The sequence below is a fragment of the Schistocerca americana genome, chromosome 5 (genome assembly GCF_021461395.2).
Source record: "Schistocerca americana isolate TAMUIC-IGC-003095 chromosome 5, iqSchAmer2.1, whole genome shotgun sequence".
Taxonomy (NCBI): Eukaryota; Metazoa; Arthropoda; class Insecta; order Orthoptera; family Acrididae; genus Schistocerca; species Schistocerca americana.
In genome coordinates, this window is record NC_060123.1 from 244817725 (window position 1) to 244837750 (window position 20026).

General features: G+C 42.4%; 1 protein-coding gene across 3 annotated transcripts in view; it reads left to right on the forward strand.

Annotated features, from left to right (window-relative positions):
• Positions 1–20026, forward strand: part of LOC124615508 (EH domain-binding protein 1-like) — a 206554-nt gene that overhangs the window by 12610 nt on the left and 173918 nt on the right. For 2 of the 3 annotated variants that reach the window (XM_047143464.1, XM_047143466.1), the window contains exons 3-4: positions 16442–16623; positions 17857–17939. In XM_047143464.1, the coding sequence (XP_046999420.1) occupies positions 16442–16623; positions 17857–17939 (265 nt within the window). The remainder of the gene's footprint in view (positions 1–16441; positions 16624–17856; positions 17940–20026) is intronic. The other variant, XM_047143467.1, reaches the window with a different exon arrangement.

Genomic DNA, 20026 nt, shown 5'->3' on the forward strand with positions numbered 1-20026 from the left:
CAATGGGATATGAGATGAACATCAACAAAAGTAAAACAAAGGTAATGGAATGGAGCTGAATTAAACCATCAGTAGTTCTGTATTCAAACTAACTGGATTGCAATGATAAAATCATTAAACATTGGGCAAGGAATGATGTTATTGCTCATATGATGCATTTCAGAATTTATCCATCGTCAGATACCTACAAAAAGTCAGATACAAAAATATTTCATAAAGCGTAGTAATGGATGTCTATAGCACTCCACCTGGAACAAACTGTAATACATCTAATCAAAAGTGATTGCTGCATGTAGATGTAATGTTTCCAGTTGTATGTGAAACAAACATTTGCATACTGCTGAGATAATTCTGCAGAGTGCGGAACAAGAATACATCTTTGCCTCCAGGAGGCGCTACAAAATGTATAGTGGTACCAAGGCGCATAAACTACTGTTTATTATACCATGTGCCTGATAGCTATGCACCAACTTATAATAAAAGAAATGTTTTCATTACACAAATGGTAATACTACACAAGAATGCTGAAGAGTAATTTGGTAGATTGCATAACTAATCAGAAAGTACTGAATAGAATTGGGGAGAAAAGAAATTTATTGAAAAACTTGGTGAAAAGAAGGGATCAGTGATACGACATATCCTGAGGCACCAAGGACTAATGGGGTGGGCTGAGATGGAGGGGGGAGGGAGTAAAAACTGTAGAGGGATACCTAGGCAAGAGTACAGTAAGCAGGTTAAAATAGATGTAGAATATAGTCGTCATTCGAAGATGGAGATATTTGCACAGTATAGGATAGTGTGGATAGTTTGATAGGGCAGTGTCTCCTTGTTCATAAACAGTGTGTTGGATAGAGCGAGCTGCAATCTATGATTGTTTGCTGATGTTTCAGTTGTACGTGGTGGGAATATTTTGTCAGTGACTGTAGAGGGAGTCAGGATGGCATGAACAGAATCTATATTGAGTGTGATGAATGGCAGTTTTGATTTAAATGTGGGTGCTGCAGATGGATAGAAGTAGTACTCTTGTAATGTCCAATTAGTGTATTTATGGGTTTCTGCTTGACTCAGTCTTGTCCATTAAATACCTAGGCATGTTGTTGTTGTTGTTGTCGTTGTTGTTGTCTTCAGTCCAGAGACTGGTTTGATGCAGCTCTCCATGCTACTCTATCCTGTGCAAGGTTCTTCATCTCCCAGTACCTACTTGTTGTAAAATGACAAGTCAGTTCATTAGTTTCATCTTCTGTGGCTCATTTGCACAATAAATCATAAAGATCTGGCCTGAGTCATTTTACATACACATTGCAAATTAATTTGTAAATATGGCTACACGCTGAACATTTATTTTTATTAAATCTATAGATGTGAGTTAGTAATTCCTATCAACTACCTTTTACACATTACAACAATAGAAATTCTTCCATGGAATAGAAGGATTTGTCAAGGAGAAACTTTTCAGTTTGTTTTCAAATTTTACTTGTTTGTCTGTCAGACATTTTATATCACTGGGTAAGTTATCAGTAATATTAGTTGCAGCATTGTGAACCCCTTTTTGTGCTAAAGACAGCCTTAATGTGGAGTAATGAATGCCATTTTTCATTCTGGTATTGTAATTATTTACATTGTTGTTCCTCATGAATTACAGAGGATTATTTACAACAAATTTCATGATTTAATAAATATACTTTGAAGCAGTAGTCAAAAGAATTATTTACATCATTGTTCCTCTTGAACTGCAGTGGATTTTTTCTATGAATTTCATGATCAAATAAATATACTATGTGATCAAAAGTATCTGGACACCCCCAAAAACATAAGTTTTTCATATTAGGTGCATTGTGCTGCCAGGTACTCCATATCTGTGACCTGAGTAGTCATTAGACATTGTGAGAGAACAGAATGGAGCGCTCAGCAGAAGTCACAGACTTCGGATGTGGTCTGGTGATGTACACAAGATTTCAACACTCTTAAACCTCCCTAGGTCCACTGTTTCTAATGTGATAGTGAAGTGGAAACGTAAAGGGACGCGCACAGCACAAAAGCGTACAGGCCAACCTCGTCTGTTGACTGACAGACTGCCGACAGTTGAAGAGGGTCGTAATGTGTAATAGGCAGGCATCTATCCAGACCATCACACAGAAATTCCAAACTGCATCAGGATCCACTGCAAGTACTATGTCAGTTAGGTCAGTTAGACAGGAGGTGAGAAAACTTGGGTTTCATGGTTGAGCGGGTGCTCATAACCCACACATCGTGGCATTAAATGCCAAACAACACCTCGCCTGGTGTAGGGAGCATAAATGTTGGATGATTGAATACTGAAGAACCGTTGTGTGGAATGATGAATCACGGTACATAATGTGGCGATCTGATGGCAGGGTGTGGGTATGGCGAATTCCCGTTGAATGTCATCTGCCAGTGTGTGTAGTGCCAACAGTAAAATTCGGAGGCGGTAATGTTATGGTGTGGTCATGTTTTTCATGGAGGGGGCTTGCACCCCTTGTTTTGTGTGGCACTATCACAGCACAGGCCTACATTGATGTTTTAAGCACCTTCTTGCTTCCCACTGTTGAAGAGCAATTTGGGGATGGCAATTGCATCTGTCAACATCATCGAGCACCTGTTTATAATGCACGGCCTATGGCGGAGTGGTTACATGACGATAACATCCCTGTAATGGACTGACGAGCACAGTGTCCTGACCTGAATCCTGCAGAACACTTTTGGGATGTTTTGGAACGCCGGCTTTGTGCCAGGCTTCACTCACCGACATTGATAACTCTCCTCAGTGCAGCACTCCGTGAAGAATGGGCTGCCATTTCCCAAGAAACCTTCCAGCACCTCATTGAACCTATGCCAATGAGAGTGGAAGCTGTCATCGAGGCAAGGGTGGGCCAACACCATATTGAATTCCAGCATTACTGATGGAGGGTGTCAGGAACTTGTAAGTCATTTTCAGCCAGGTGTCCAGATACTTTTGATCACATAGTGTGTTTAAGAAATGATTACAGTGGCTACTTGTCCTGTCTTCCTGTCTCCCATTTCACTGCATTCCATATAGTCTTTAAGTATGTTGTCAGAATTACTGATTTCCGACATTTGCAGATGTTGCTTGATGTTTAAAAACTTTTCTCAGTAATTTTGAGTAGTTTTTGTAGTGAGCAACTACTGCATGATCTCTACTTGTTTTTGCCAGCAGATACATTTCACTTTTCTTCTCACAAGATACTTCAATCACTCTAGTGAGCCAAAGTCTTTACGTGGCTGTTTAATGTCCTTCCTTGTTAGCATTTGGAAATCTGTTTTCAAATAATGATATAAATGTATCATGAAATATATTAAATTTTATGCTAGCATTTAGTTCATTATAAATTTCATTCCTGGTCATCTCTTGTATCTTAGTCTTAAAAAAATTGTCCTGGAGACATTAATTATTCTAACAGATATCCACTGAGGCGCATCTTTTCTGTAAGGTGCTATCTTATCCATCCTCACTAACTGCGCATCGTAGAGAGCATTTGTTACATGGTAAAGAGTTACTGTCTTGCTCTGAGCTTTACCAAAGAGAACAGTATCCATTTGGCTCCTACTGTCTTTATGCATCTGTGCTGCAAAAGTTAATTATTGAGATCAAATTCTAGGATCCAAATAAGGTTTACAGACCACTTTTCATATCAGAATTCTGTAGAAAATCTGCAGTGAAATCATCACAGACTATTAACTGCTTGCTGCTGTTTGATTTGTAGCACAGTAAGGAGTCCTGATTCCTCATAAACAGATCAAAATTCCCCAGTGGGAATCTGTATACAGTTACAGTTAATAGTGAACTATTTTTCAGTATTAATTCACAAGCATGTGCTTGTATGAGCTAATCACTGCAAAATCTATTTGTGTTAGTGTTTTTGAAATTGTGTTCTGTTTTAATATATGTAACAACTCCTCCTTTTTCTGTATTAGTTTTGTATGAGTAAGCTGCTAGAGTGTACTCTTTTACATGTGGTTTATCTAACACTGTGGTTATGTAGTGCTCAGGGAGACACAGGATGTCTGTTTTCAGAGCTCTCTAAATTTTCCAAACAGACCAGAAAGTACCTTATCACTCAGTCCTCTAATATTGGGGTGAAATAAGTTAACCTTACTTTTCTGTGCATTATTGTTTGTGGGGCACTTTTGTTATTTTGACTTCTCTCAAAAGGATGCCTAAATCGTGATTCTAACCTAAAAATGATACTTCTGTGTTGCCAGTAATGACAGGGATCTTGCTTTGTGTGATGGCGGCCCCCCATACATTTTGTGCAAAAAGCTCATCCAATCTATCTTTCAGTCTCCCGTTCAGGTGTAGGCCATGTTTAGTATAGGCAGCACTGCACTCGTGTGAATTTCAGTCAGCAGCAGTCTACTCAACGCATTGTTCACATGGCTGACAGTGCTGTTAATCCAAGGACGGTCATGACATTGTCCACAAAACTCACATTTGTGTGTAGCTGCTACTTCTATTTTGTGCAGGTCATCCCTAATGCTGTGATTATTGTCCTTAGCGAGGCTGTTGCCGGCTCCACCTGTTACAGTAACCTGATCCTCTTTTCCAAAGTATGTGCACAGGTTCCTTATGTTCTCTTCCACCTCTAGCATTTGGCATTTGGCGTCACAATACTTGTGCTTCTAGATCTACATACATACTCCACATGGCACCATACAGTGCATGGGAGATGGGAGAGAGCACACTGTATACTAATACTAGTCATTTCCTTTCCTGTTCCACTCGCAAACAAAGCGAGAAAAACACAACTGTATATATGCCACTGCACGAGCCTTAAACTCTCTTATGTTCTTGGTTATTTGACATCTATTTTGGTGGCAGCAGCATCTGGGTAATACTTGTGTGTTGTTGAAACCTACTTATAACAAATCTAGCAGCTCACTTCTGAATTGCTTCGATGTCTTCCTCCGATCCTACCTGGTACAGATCCCAGACATTCAGCAGTATTCAGTAATGGTTCACACTAGCATCCTATATGTGGTCTGCCTTATGAGTAAACCACTTTCCTAAACTTAAACTTCTCACCATAAACCGAAGTCAACCACTCACTTTCCCTACTACAATTCTTACATGCTCATTCCATTTCATATCGCTTTGCAATGTTACATCTACATATTTAATCAACATGACTGTGATGAGCAGCACACTGGTAGGGCTGTTTATGAACATTATGGATTTGTTTTTCCTACTAATTTGCATTAACTTGTATTTTTCTACTTTAGAGCTAGCTGCCATTCATCACACCAACTACAGATCTTGTCTGTCATCTTGTATCTTCCTGCACCAATGACACCTGCCTGTACACCACAGCACCATTGGCAAACAGCCACAGATTGTTGCTCACCCTGTCCGCCAGATCGTTATAGATATAGATAACAACAGAACTCCTATCATGCATTCCTGGGGCACTCCTGATAATACACTTGTCTCTGATGAACACTTGAAATTGAGGACAACATACTGCATTCTATTGCTTAAGAAGAGTGTGAGCCACTCACATATCTGGGAACCTATTTTGTATGCTCATATCATCGTTAACAGTGAGCTGTGGGGCACTGTGTCAAATGCTTTTTTAAACCTAGAAATATGGAATCTGCTTATTGCCCTTCATCCGTGGTTTGGAATATATTGTGAGAAAAGGACATGTGGAGTTTCACACAGCTGTTGCTTTCTAAAGCTGTGCTGATTCGTGGACAGAAGCTTTTCTATCTCAAAGAACATTTTTGTGTCTCTGTTCTTTTGCACTCCTTATATCCTGGAGAAACTTGTGCTTTTTTTCCAGTTGCTTGGGACACTGTTGGTTGAGGGATTCACAATAAAAGCAAACTACATAAGGGGCCAGTGCCATAGAATATGCTTTGTAAAACTGAGTTGGGATCCACCTGAACTTAGTTACTTATTTGTTTTCAGCTCTTTCAGTTGTTTCTTTATGCCAAGGGTGCTTATTACAATGTCCTCCTTACGGGAGTGTATGTGATAGTCAAATGGTAGTATGTTTGTACAATTCTTGTGCATGAACAATTTCTTAAGTGCAAAATTTAAAACTTTTGCATTCCTTTTGCTGTCTTCTACTGCCATACCTGACTGGTTAATGAGAGACTGCATAGAAGCCTGAGAGCTGCTTAGCGATTTAATGTAGGACCAGAATTTTCTCGAGTGTGGCAGAATTTTTTCTAAGGTATGACAGTGGTAGTTGTATGCTTCACACATCAATCTTTTTAGAGCCGCACAAATATCTATTAACTTTTCCCTGCACATTTGCACATTCTCTTCTGAATAGAGAGTGCAACAGCCTTTGCTTCCTCAGCATTTTCCGAATTTTGTTGTTAAACCATGGTGGATCTTTTCCATCCATCAGTCGTACTGGAACTAAGTGAGATTAGTTCATTGTCTAAATGGAATGCTAACAACTGCTTATCTGCACTTTCTAGCAGAAAAGCTCTCCTAGCCTTCTTGATTAGTTTATTAACTTAACCACAGTAACTATGATATGATCACTAATCCCTGACCCTACACTGCTGCTGTTGATAAGGTCAGACCCGTTTGTAGCTACAGTGTCTAAAATGTTTCCAATGTGCATGAGCTGTCTAACTAGCCAATCAAGACTGTTTACTGAAAATGTGTTCAAAAGTACTTCGCAAGACTGTCTGTGTGTACCCTTTGCTATGGATCCATAGACATCCCGGTGTATACATTCTTGTTTAGAGTAACTTCCAACTAATATTACATGTTCATGATACATCTGCACTACCGACCATAGACTTTCTCCGAATGACCCTAAAACTGTGATAGCAGAAGCGAGTGAATGGTAAAAGCATCCAGCAATTAACTTGATTTCATGTAGACCCCTAATATATATCAGGATAACTTCACTGTCACTCTGAAATTCGACGTCAGTAGATACAATATTTTTGTCAACTGCAGTGAACTTGTGACTTGACATCCTGTCCCTGATTTGCCGTGTGTCATCTGGCCCATGCCCCTCCCATGGCTACTACTTAGATGCAAGGCTCATTTGTTCCTACCCTCATTTGCTAGAAGTCCACTGCACCTTACTGTGAGCTGCAGCAGATGAGGCTCTTCCCCTCGTACTTCAGGTAAAAAGTCAAATTTATTCGATACTGTAAGCTCAAATGTAGATGAAGAAGTTGAAGAGCTGTTCTGTTTTTGCCTATTGCTTTTGACCGTTATCCAGTTCCCATGATCTTTTTCCCTCCTTTACCCCATCTAGTCCAAATTTCATGTGTTCTAATTTGGCCTGAAGGGCACAAATCTGTGCCTCCAGTGATTCTTTTGTCTTTATAGAGTCTATAGTTCCATGGCAGAGCCTCATTGAGTTCAACATACGTTTCGTGACTACAGTCACCCAAGTGAAATTCCATTCTACAATCTACACATACCTCTCCCTCTCTGAGTACCTTGTGGCAACATCCATACTTATCGTGTATTGCAATACAGATTACATGTTTAAAACTAGAATTAAATCACTTAACAAACTTAATGCTTCATGAATTTTTGTTATTTATAAACCGCAAAATTAGTCAAATGGTTAGCGATTAAGATGTGATGTAATGTAAAAAGTCAATTATTTCCGCTTACAACAAGAACTCGGTACTCACTTAACTACAGTAGCTTTTAATTAACTTATTCACAGTAGAAATCCCCCCTGCGGGTCCGGGAGTTAGAATAGGCCCGAGGTCTTCCTGCCTGTCGTAAGAGGGAACTAAAAGGAGTCCATCCCCCTCAAGGGGGTAGTTAGCGCCTGCGTCCGGAGACAGACGGTCCCACGACCTATATTTGTGGTCTTTTTTGTTTTTCACTTCTAGTTTCTTCCTTCTTTGGTTGGTTCCTTTCTTTGTTCTTCTCCATCTCACTGTCTTCCTTACTCTTTCCCTTGCCTTCTTCTCCTTGCCTTCTTCTCCTTGCCTTCTTCTCCTTGCCTTCTTCTCCTTGCCTTCTTCTCCTTGCCTTCTTCTCCTTGCCTTCTTCTCCTTGCCTTCTTCTCCTTGCCTTCTTCTCCTTGCCTTCTTCTCCTTGCCTTCTTCTCCTTGCCTTCTTCTCCTTGCCTTCTTCTCCTTGCCTTCTTCTCCTTGCCTTCTTCTCCTTGCCTTCTTCTCCTTGCCTTCTTCTCCTTGCCTTCTTCTCCTTGCCTTCTTCTCCTTGCCTTCTTCTCCTTGCCTTCTTCTCCTTGCCTTCTTCTCCTTGCCTTCTTCTCCTTGCCTTCTTCTCCTTGCCTTCTTCTCCTTGCCTTCTCTCGTCTCCGCTTCGGCGTTTGAGTCAGTCTGTCCTCTCTCTCTTCCTTTTCCTCTTCTTCCTTCCTCCCTGTGCGCGCCTGAAGGCCGACCCACGCATTCGCACGCGTAGCCGGTGACGGGGTAACGCGTAATTCCCCGCCCTGGGTAGACAAGTAAGGCACGCACGTACCCCCTGGTAAAGGCCAGGCCCAGGGAGGGGTGATTGCCTGAGCTGATACCTTCTGACCATGCCGATTGGTCCCTCCGTCTGTTTCTTGGGAGGTGTGACCTGAGGTGTAAACATTCACCTAAGGCGGGAGTGCCCCATAAGGAAGGAGCGCGCCATCGGAGACGCTGGCAATTATGGGGGATTCCTCCGCAATGGATTTTTCTTCTTCTCTCTCGACTTCTGCCCACAAACGGAAACATGACCAGCCCCAGTGACAAAAGTACTACCGCCTACCCCACAGTTCCTCGTCATTTCTCGATCTGAGGACAGGAAAGGATTTTTCCTGTCAACCCTTTCATTATCCAGAAGGGCGTAGATGCCATAGCTGGTACTGTTAAGTCTCGTACGAGGTTGCGTAATGGTACCTTGTTACTAGAAACTGAGAGCGCCTTTCAGGCACAAAAACTGCTTCGAGCCACACTCCTGTACACGTTCCCTGTCCGGGTGGAGGCTCACCGAACTTTGAATTCGTCTCGTGGTGTGGTCTATACTAGATCCCTCGACGGATTGACTGACGAGGAGATTCAGTCTTTCCTCGCTGAGCAGGGCGTGACGGCTGTCCATAGGGTCATGAAAAAGGTCAACAATGACCTTGTACCGACCCGGACACTTTTCTTGACCTTTGATAGTGTTAAGCTGCCATCGCGCATCAAAGCGGGCTACGAGGTTATTTCTGTTCGCCCCCATGTCCCGACACCTACGCGCTGCTACCAGTGTCAGCGTTTCAATCACACTCGACAGTCTTGTTCCAATGCGGCTAAATGTGTCACTTGTGGCAGGGATGCCCTTGAGGGTGACTGTCCACCTCCGTCTCCTCGTTGTGTGAACTGTCAGGGTGACCATGCAGCATCCTCCCGCGACTGTCCCGTCTATAAGGAAGAATGCTGTATCCAAGAAATTCGGGTCAAAAAGAAAGTGTCCACCTCGGCTGCTCGCAAGCTATTGGCTAGTAGGAAGCCCACGCTGCTCCCAGCGGGGAAATACAGTACTGTCCTCGGACTACCAGGGAGGTGGCAACCCAGACATGTGATCTGACCTTCAGCACCACGGTCGTCCGTTCGGCCAGTGCTAAGATCGCGCGGTCGACGTCTCCTCTTCCTCCCATCACCCCACAGACACCAGCCCCTTCATCAGCTTCTGCTAAGACGAAGACCCGGAAGTCAGATGCACGGGCCTTCAAGAAGGAACCGTCCCATGCAGACTTCCTACGTACCTCGACCTCCCAGCCATCGACCGGTACTTCCACCAAACGACCTTTCAAGAAGGCTCATAGGAAGCACAGTTCTCCTTTTCCGCCTCGGCGCATTTCTTCTCCTGCGCCACCCAGCGGTTGCCGCCCCAGGCCGTCATCCGTTTCGCCTGGCCGCACCGCCGGTAGCTGAACATCTGGCCGTTCACCGGCGAAGGAAGCTCCCCCTCCCGGCCATCTTACCAAGATGGCCGATGAACCTATAGAACCAATGGACGATGACTGTCTGCCTGCTGATAGCGGCGGCAGTGCTCACTCGAAGCCAGGCCCTCAGCGGCCTTCGAGGTGACCCCTTCTTTTATCTTCCTTTTCTTCTTACGATGGCACTTATTCACTGGAATAATCGCAGCATTCGCTCCAACCGAGAGGACTTGAAGTTGCTGCTCCGCTTGCACCGTCCGCTCGTCGTAGCCCTCCAGGAAACGAAGCTACGCCCATGCGATCAAATTGCCTTGGCACACTACACCTCTGTGCGTTTTGACCTACCCCCTGTGGTAGGTATCCCGGCTCATGGAGGGGTTATGTTGCTGGTCCGGGATGATATTTACTACGATCTCATCACGTTGCACACTGGCCTGCAGGCAGTTGCCATCCGAATTACTCTCCCCACTTTTACATTTTCCATTTGTACCGTTTACACTCCATCATCGTCTGCCGTTACCAGGGCAGACATGGTGCAAATTATTGCTCAGCTACCTGCACCGTTTTTGTTAACTGGAGACTTCAATGCCCACCATCCCCTTTGGGGCTCTCAAGCATCCTGCCCGAGGGGCTCCCTGTTAGCAGACCTTTTCAACCAGCTCAATCTTGTCTGCCTCAATACTGGCGCCCCTACTTTTCTTTCGGACACATCCCTCACCTATTCCCATTTAGACCTCTCTATATGTACTACCCAACTTGCACGCCGGTTTGAATGGTATGCACTTTCTGATACATATTCAAGCGACCAGTTCCCGTGTGTTATCCATCTCCTGCATCATACCCCCTCTCCGTGCTCATCTAGTTGGACCATCTCCAAAGCAGACTGGGGGCTCTTCTCTTCCAGGGCGACCTTTCAGGACCAAACCTTCACAAGCTGCGATCGTCAGGTCGCACACCTCACGGAAGTCATTCTCACTGCTGCTGAATATTCCATCCCTCACCCTACTTCTTCTCCACGTCGCGTACCGGTCCCCTGGTGGACCGCAGCATGTAGAGACGCTTTACGTGCTCGTCGACGTGCTTTACGCACCTTTAAACGCCACCCTACAGTGGCGAATTGTATCAATTATAAACGATTACGTGCACAGTGTCGTCATATTATTAAAGAAAGCAAGAAAGCCAGCTGGGCTGCTTTCACAAGCACCTTCAACAGTTTTACTCCTTCTTCTGTTGTCTGGGGTAGCCTGCGCCGGCTATCTGGCACTAAGGTCCACTCACCAGTTTCTGGCTTGATGGTCGCGAATGACGTCCTTCTGGCCCCTGAGGATGTCTCCAATGCCTTTGGCTGCTTTTTCGCAGAGGTTTCGAGCTCCGCTCATTACCACTCTGCCTTCCTCCCCCGCAAACAGGCAGAAGAGGCTAGGCCACCTAACTTCCGCTCCTCGAATCGTGAAAGTTATAGTGCCCCATTCACCATGCGGGAACTCGAAAACGCACTTGGGCGGTCACGGTCCTCCGCTCCAGGGCCTGATTCTATTCATATTCAGATGCTGAAGAACCTTTCTCCTGCGGGTAAAGGTTTTCTTCTTCATACTTACAATCGCATCTGGATTGAGGGACATGTTCCCGCATGCTGGCGCGAGTCTATTGTTGTCCCGATCCCTAAGCTGGGGAAGGACAAGCACTTGCCTTCCAGTTATCGACCCATCTCGCTTACCAGCTGTGTCTGTAAAGTGATGGAGCGAATGGTTCACTCTCGTTTGGTTTGGCTGCTCGAGTCTCGACGCCTACTTACCAATGTACAATGTGGATTTCGTAGGCGCCGGTCAACTGTTGACCATCTGGTTACCTTGTCGACCTTCATTATGAATAACTTCTTGCGGAAGCGCCCGACCGTGGCTGTGTTCTTTGATTTGGAGAAGGCTTGCGACACCTGTTGGAAGGCGGGCATTCTCCGCACCATGCATACATGGGGCCTTCGCGGTCGCCTCCCTCTTTTTATTCGTTCCTTTTTAATGGATCGACAGTTCAGGGTACGTGTGGGTTCTGCCCTGTCAGACACCTTTCGCCTGGAGAATGGGGTGCCACACGGCTCAGTTTTGAGCGTCGCTCTCTTCGCCATAGCGATCAATCCAATAATGGATTGCCTCCCAGCTGATGTATCTGGCTCCCTTTTCGTGGACGATTTTACCATCTATTGCAGCGCGCAGCGTACATGTTTCCTGGAGCGCTGTCTTCAGCGTTCTCTTGACCGTCTTTACTCCTGGAGTGTCGCCAATGGCTTCCGTTTTTCTGCCGAGAAGACGGTCTGTATTAACTTCTGGCGCTACAAAGAGTTTCTCCCACCGTCCTTACGACTCGGTCCCGTTGCTCTCCCATTCGTGGAGACAACAAAATTTTTAGGTCTTACATTTGACAGGAAACTTAGCTGGTCTCCACATGTATCATATTTGGCTGCCCGTTGTACCTGTTCTCTAAATGTCCTCCGTGTTCTCAGTGGTATGTCGTGGGGAGCGGATCGAACCGTCCTACTTCGTCTATATCGGTCGATCGTCCGCTCCAAGCTGGATTATGGGAGCTTCGTATACTCCTCTGCACGGCCATCCATCTTACGCCGCCTCAACTCCATACAACATCGGGGTTTACGACTTGCGATCGGAGCGTTTTATACTAGTCCCGTCGAGAGTCTTCATGCTGACGCTGGTGAATTGCCACTGACCTACCGGCGCGATATACTGCTATGTCGGTATGCCTGTCGACTACTGTCAATGCCCGACCACCCGTCTTATCGTTCCTTTTTTGATGACTCTCTCGACCGTCAATACGGGTTGTATGTCTCTGCCCTGCTACCCCCAGGAGTTCGCTTTCGTCGCCTCCTTCAACACCTTAATTTTTCACTCCCTGCAACCTTTAGAGTGGGCGAGAGCCACACGCCACCTTGGCTCCAGGCTCAGGTTCGCGTTCACCTTGACCTCAGTTCGCTCCCAAAGGAGGTTACCCCCGGTTCGGTCTACCACTCCTGTTTTGTCGAACTTCGTTCGAAGTTCATTAATATGACCTTCATTTATACAGATGGCTCTAAGACCAATGACGGGGTCGGGTGTTGTTTTATTGTCGGGGCACAAAGTTTCAAATACCGGCTCCATGGCCATTGTTCGGTCTTCACAGCTGAGCTCTTTGCCCTCTACCAGGCTGTTCTTTACATCTGCCGCCACCGACATTCTGCTTATGTCATCTACTCCGATTCCCTGTGCGCCATCCAGAGCCTCAGTGATCCGTACCCGGTTCACCCTTTCGTGCACCGGATCCAACGCTCTCTTCAGCAGCTGGTGGACGTCGGTTCTCAGGTTAGCTTTATGTGGGTTCCTGGCCATGTCGGTATCCCTGGGAACGAAGCTGCAGATGCCGCAGCCAAGGCTGCGGTCCTCCAGCCTCGGACAGCTTCTTGTTGTGTCCCTTTGTCAGATTGTAGCAGGGTCATTTGTCGGCGCATTTTATCGCTGTGGCATGCCGATTGGGCTGCACTTAGAGATAACAAGCTTCGGGCCGTGAAACCTCTTCCCGCGGCTTGGACGTCCTCCTCACGCCCTTCTCGGCGGGAGGAGGTAGTTTTGGCCCGGTTACGAATTGGACACTGCCGGTTCAGCCATCGCCATCTGCTGACGGCTGCGCCGGCGCCGTTCTGCCCATGTGGGCAATTGCTGACGGTCCGCCACATTTTAACGTCCTGTCCGGATTTTGACACACTGCGTCTTGATCTTGGCCTGCCATGTACTCTCGATGCCATTTTAGCGGATGACCCATGAGCAGCTGCTCGCGTTCTTCATTTTATCAACTTAACAACCCTCTCTAAGGACATTTGATTATGCTGTTTTTTAATCCTATGCCTGTCAGTCTGTGTTTTATAGTGTTTTCCGTTTCGTTGCTGTTTTAAACTTGTGACTCGCGGTGCATTCCTAACGTAGTCTGGGCGCTAATGACCGTTGAAGTTGTGCGCCCTAAAACCACAAAAAAAAAAAAAAAAAAAAAAAAAAAAAAAAAAAAAAAAAAAAACCACAGTAGAAATGCAACTTCAATGTACAAACTTTATGTAAACAAACTACTAATGCAAAAATTTCTGAATCAAACAATTTAAGATTTGTTCGAAGATATTTCAGGATTACAGCCAGTCGTCATTAACTTCATTCTACAATATTTCAATTGGACACCTGCCAGTCATCTTCAGGTGAGCCATTGAAGACTGTGAAGACGTTCTCCACCCTGCCTTATGTAGCGTGCTCTTAGTACTGCTGTGCATGCGTCATTGTCACAGTGACAGAAGGACCAGACCGCCCGGCGGCAGCGCCTTCGCTGGTGGAACTACAAGGATCAGCTATCCTTGCAGTTCCACCAGCGAGGGTGCTGCCACTTGGCAGTGCGGCCCTTCTGTCACAGTGACTCTTATGTATGCGCAATAGTAGCATCAGCACACTATATAAGTTGGAGTGGAGAAAGCCTTCGTCAGTCTTTGATGGCTCACCTGAAGATGACTGGCAGGTGTCCAGTTGAAATATCATGGAATGAAGTTTATGATGATCGGCTGCAATCTTGAAATCTCTTTGAGCATTTAATTTGCTGGGAAAATTTTAAATTTCATAATTTAAGATTCATACTACTGTCTGGAAATATGAACTTAATAATGATGGATATGCTGTACTTAAATTTATGGAAAGAAAAAGAGCAGAAATAATGGGATTCTTTAAGTTAACTGCACAAAAATGTAAACAAAGGTATGACTACAACCTGACATTATGATTTTTTTTTTCAGTTCTTTCTGGAATAATATGTAAAGATACCTCTAACAGTAAGCTTAAAAAGCTGTTATTACAGTAGAAACAACTTATCTTCATGAGAGTGCAAAAACTCACATGCACAGGACACCAAAATATCACATAACATCAGTTGCAGAGAAGGTGAATGGCCAAATACAGTTTATTGGTAGAGTTGTGGTGAAAATGATGTGCAGTTATAAAGGATACAATTTCCATAACATTTTTGCAACCTATTCTTGAATACTGCTAGTGTATTTGGATTCTCACCAGGTTTGATTAAAGGTAGACAACAAAGAATTCAGAGGTGTGCAGCTAGATATGCTACTGGTTGATGTGATCAGTACAAGGGTGTTGAGGAATGGGAATGCATGGAGGGAAGATGATCTTTTTACAAAATGCTATTGAGGAAATTTAGAGAACTGCACGTGAGAGAGACTATGAAAAGATTCTTTTGTCTCTGTGTTGATCTTATATAAAGAGCATAAGGAAAAAATAAGAGAGATTAGGACTTTCAGAGAGGCATTGAAGCAATTGTTTTCCTTACAACTTAAAAGGAAAGGGAATGACTAGCAGTAGTACAAACTAGTGTTCCTCACTGTCCTCTGCAGGGTGTGTGGAGTATTTATTATATGTGCATGTAGATGTCATAAGTCTCGTAGCCCAGATATCGTTTTATCTTTATAGTAGTTAAGTAAAACACTGTTATTTTAAAATTGGATACACAGATAGCTGTCAGCTGGTGGCACATTTGGTTGCAATTGTTTTCCCTGATTGCATCTTCTAGATATGTCTTTAATGAGCTGGCTATATGTAGTGGAGAAAATCTCTCAACTGCTATGTCACTCCAGCTGAGTAGACAGGATTAAGATATGAAATTCCTCAGCTGGTGATTTCCCCCATATATCCTGCAGTGCAACCAACACTTGTCTCTAGATGATGATGATGATGATGATGATCAAAATATGCAGAATATTGTGCAGAATGTGGACATCATGTCCATTTACAGCAGCAAGGGAAGATAATTGCACCCTGCTTGCTATCTGACTCTGTGATCATGCAAGGACGTGACATTTCTCATAAGTAGCATAAAACTATTATGAGATGCAGACAGTAACAGTGTCCTTTCTCTGGCCCGCATTTACCTCACTGTGGCTGGTTATGTGGACTAAGCAGCTTCATTTCACAAAGCTGGCCGGGTGGTCTAAGGATAGTGCCATCTGGGCATGAAGAAGATTGTGTTCTGACATGTCCCTATCTTTGGAGCATGCTATGGATGCATGTTCTGTTTTGATGAAAAGACCTGCCATTTTGTGGTGTCTATCGCTTACTGAATTCAGTGAAACATTCTTTACTTGATTGTTTTATACACTGGTGAGAGCACAGTCTTAGTTTTATTAGTGACAGATTGCAATTTTATTATGTGGTAGGATGTGTGCATATGAAATTTAAATTGTTGTGTTTTGAGGGACTCAATCTAACAAAATTTTGACAAACTGTTTTGTGATCTACTAACAGCTTAAATTTATGCTTTTAGGAGTTTTATGTTGTGTATAATGTGAATTTTAGTACAAATTTTAAATATTGCTGTGTGTGTGTGTGTGTGTGTAAATATCATGAATATCACTGAAATAGCAGATTATTGTCTAGTATATTAGCAAAAGATCGAGGCAGTAAAGATACAGAATATCATAACCACGTGTCCCATTTTCATACTTTATTTTCTATTTTTGCTTGGTGAAGGTTCCAGCAACTGGCAAACGTCGTCAGTTGGCAGCAACAAATATTAACATGCGCAAATATGCCAGTGTAGAGTCCAAGCAGAGTCATTTGAACATGACTTTGAAACCAGTAACTAAGAAAATTGTTGGTGCCACGTTGGAGGCAACACTATTTTGTGTTCTTGTCCGGGAAGGGAAAGCCACGTAAGTATTTGAATTAATGTGTCTGGCACATGCTACTTTACTGTTTCATAATGTATGTGTTATTGCATGTGAAATGAGAGCATCACATGTTGTGCCAGCATATAATTCAACATGTTTCCATTTTTTCAAAATAAACACTGCAAATTATAGTACCAAAATGCTGTCTCACATTCTCTAGTTTCCTGAGCATATGAAGGCAAAATAAATGGAGTTAATAGGAGTAATGATTTAATTTGCAACATGTAAACAATGGACACTGGAAATTTTTCTTGTTTCTGTGTAGTATTTCCAAGCTGGAATAAGAGATCATATACACATTGGACATTGTGTGAATATTATGTTATGCAGATGTGTTTGAAAATGAAACCTTGTATTAGAGAAATTTGGCGTATGCCAGCATGCAGCAAATGTCTACATCATCCTATATATAGAAAGAGAATGGAAAGTTGCTGTTCTCTTTCTTGTAATGTTTGTTTTGTGTTGTTTGTATGCATGAGAAAATGGAATGAAAACATGCTTTTCTCAGAATTCACAGTTCTTTAATTGTCTTTGTTCACTGCATGCAGCATGTGTAATGTTCTCCCATTCACAGAATTTTATAGATATATGTTCTATATTGTTCTGAATATATCACAAATCACTGTACTACCTTTGTTTTAAGACAGCTTATCCTCAATTTATTATAATTATAGTAATTGGAATTCCTTCATGCTCGTAAGCTCTACAATTATAAGAATGTTTATTGGACAGTAAACTAGTTTCCTACTCTGTTCTGAGAAATATCTCTTATAATAAGTAACTTCCATGATTTTGTATTATGTACACAATGCTTTGTGTTGACAACTGTAAAACTATCTTTAGTATATGAGTAAAGTGGCAGATCATCCACACTTATTCAAACTGTAACATTTGTACAGTATTCAAAGTAATGCATTTCTGTTTTCATACATGTCAACCTAGGTAGACACACGAAGTGTTTCTGTATGTGGTGAGTACAACATATTATGACAGAACTTTTTTTACACTACTAAGTTTGCTGTATCCATTGTTTCTCGAGAATGGTGAAACAATTATGTCATCTTTCCTTCCTGTGCTGCAGTGTGTGATCACTGTAGTTTTGTGCAATATGAATGTTACAGACTGACTATGTGTTTCATATACAGTTAAGTGTTTATAATCTCAGTGCCCATACGTGAGAAAAATATAATTGATCAATATTTTAATACTATTCAGAGATGAAGATATGCAGAGTATGGCGAGCCTGATGAGTATGAGTGACATAGCACCTCTTGAAGATTTTGAGGATGAGGAGGAAGGTGAGTTAAAAGTGGAATGTAGATATAGGAATATTTCTTATGGAACAGTACGGGTGGCGCAGTTAAAAGTAGCCCGCCTTCCCTTTGAATGCAAATGCAATATATTGGCTTCTGAAATAAATGGCTACAACAGTGCAAAGTTTTATGCAATAATTGATGGTTAGCGATCTTCTGTTAACATTTCAGTTTATTTCGTCAGTGAAGGTAGACATTTCTCTTTGCAGTCTGCAAAATGACTTTCTTGGTAGAAGAAAGAAATGAAATTGCGGACACATGTGAAAACAAGTTCTATTAAGGAAACTCGCAAAATTTCCATGCTCAGGTAACAGGATAGAGCCTGTATAAAAACTGGTGCATCTAAGGATCTATACAAAATGTAAAATGACAAAGAATTCCTTAAGTTTGCTCACCAGAAGTTATGGCAAACATTTGCTGGAGGATTATTCAAAGCCCAACGAAATTTACTCATAAACGGGCCCAACAGGCCCATGTCGGCAGCAAGAGTTACTAGCAGATATTGAAAAGTCTAAATTGGAACCCATGTTGTATGATGGCTGAGCAGCAATTAGGGAGGATGATACTCAGAATCACACCGATTATTGCACGTAGCTTTTGAATAACAACAACAATGGTTTGTTAGATTCTTTCCATTACATTGTGAGTGATGAAGCAGGGTTTCATTTTTCTGGTCATATGAATTCACAGAACATGAGGTACTGGGCAATGAAAGATCCTAACATTGTGCATCACCAACCACTCCACAATGGAAAACATCGGTGTTTGGTGCAGTATAGCAGGGACGTGCATCATTGGACTGATATTTTCTTTACGTTGCCTTCAACACGGTTGCATATATGGAAATTTTCATTAAATTTTTTGTTCACCTCACTGAATATGAAAGCTAATAACGCTTCTTCCAGCAAGATGGGGCAACATGCCACGCATCTGAGGCATCTTAGGAACAAGTCCATGATGTCTTCATTGAGTAATGAACTGTCAGCAAATTTTTATGGCCACTACGTTCACCAGATCTAACAACATGTGTGTGTATGTATATATATATATATATATATATATATATATATATATATATATATATATATATAATTTTTTTTTTTTTTTTTTTTTTTTTGGGAGGACACTCGAAGAGACAAATCCACATGCAGTAGAGGAACTGAAAGACATCATCAGCCGTAAAGCTACTGCCATTGATATCTGAACTTGACACAGGGTGTATCCCTGAATATTCTTAGATGTTCATAGCTGTGTACTGAAGTCACTTTCAGCATCTTATATAAGTATATTTTTTCCCTGTATTTTTCATTATAAATAAATGGTAAGTGCATTTTGGCTCTTTGTTTCTGTAATTTCAGTGGATTTCCTTTATACTTACACAGGTTTCTTTTATCTGCGCCACCATGTAGATATGAAATAATTAATAAATGTGTACCGTAAAATTGATTCCTAATGCATACTGAGTTTTTTAGTGTGAATGTGTTTTAGTGTTGTTCATGTTTTGGTGAATCACAAGTTTAACAGGATTACATGTGTTATTGAGATACCATTCATTAAAGGTACATGCGAGTAAATTAATTTATATGTATTGCAGAAATAATGATGACTAAACTATGTTCACACTTTTTGGAGAAATGTTGAAATTGTGAAAGGTCCCTGCTCTTTTGTAAGTTTAATTATACAAAAGAAATTAGATTTCACTTAAAATTGTGTTTGAGACACCATGAAATATTTTGACGCCTTATTCAAAGAGCATGCTATAGCTTGAATTAGAAATGTTACATTAAAACTTTAATAATTTAGCTCTGTTGTGCTTCATTATACACTCTAGGAGACACTGAAACCAGATGCAAATTTGTTCTTAAGATTTTGAAAGTGTGATGGGATTTTTATCTGACGAGAGATCAGAGTCTGTATGTGACAGTGGTAAATTCATGGGTTCCTTTGTGTGTTTGTTCATTTCTTTCTTTTCACAGTACTTTTTCTTTCACCCCATGTAGAGTAGATATGGTCCTATTATCTGATCTGTATAAAATGTGAGAAATTGAATTCTAAAAAATTCAGTCACTTGC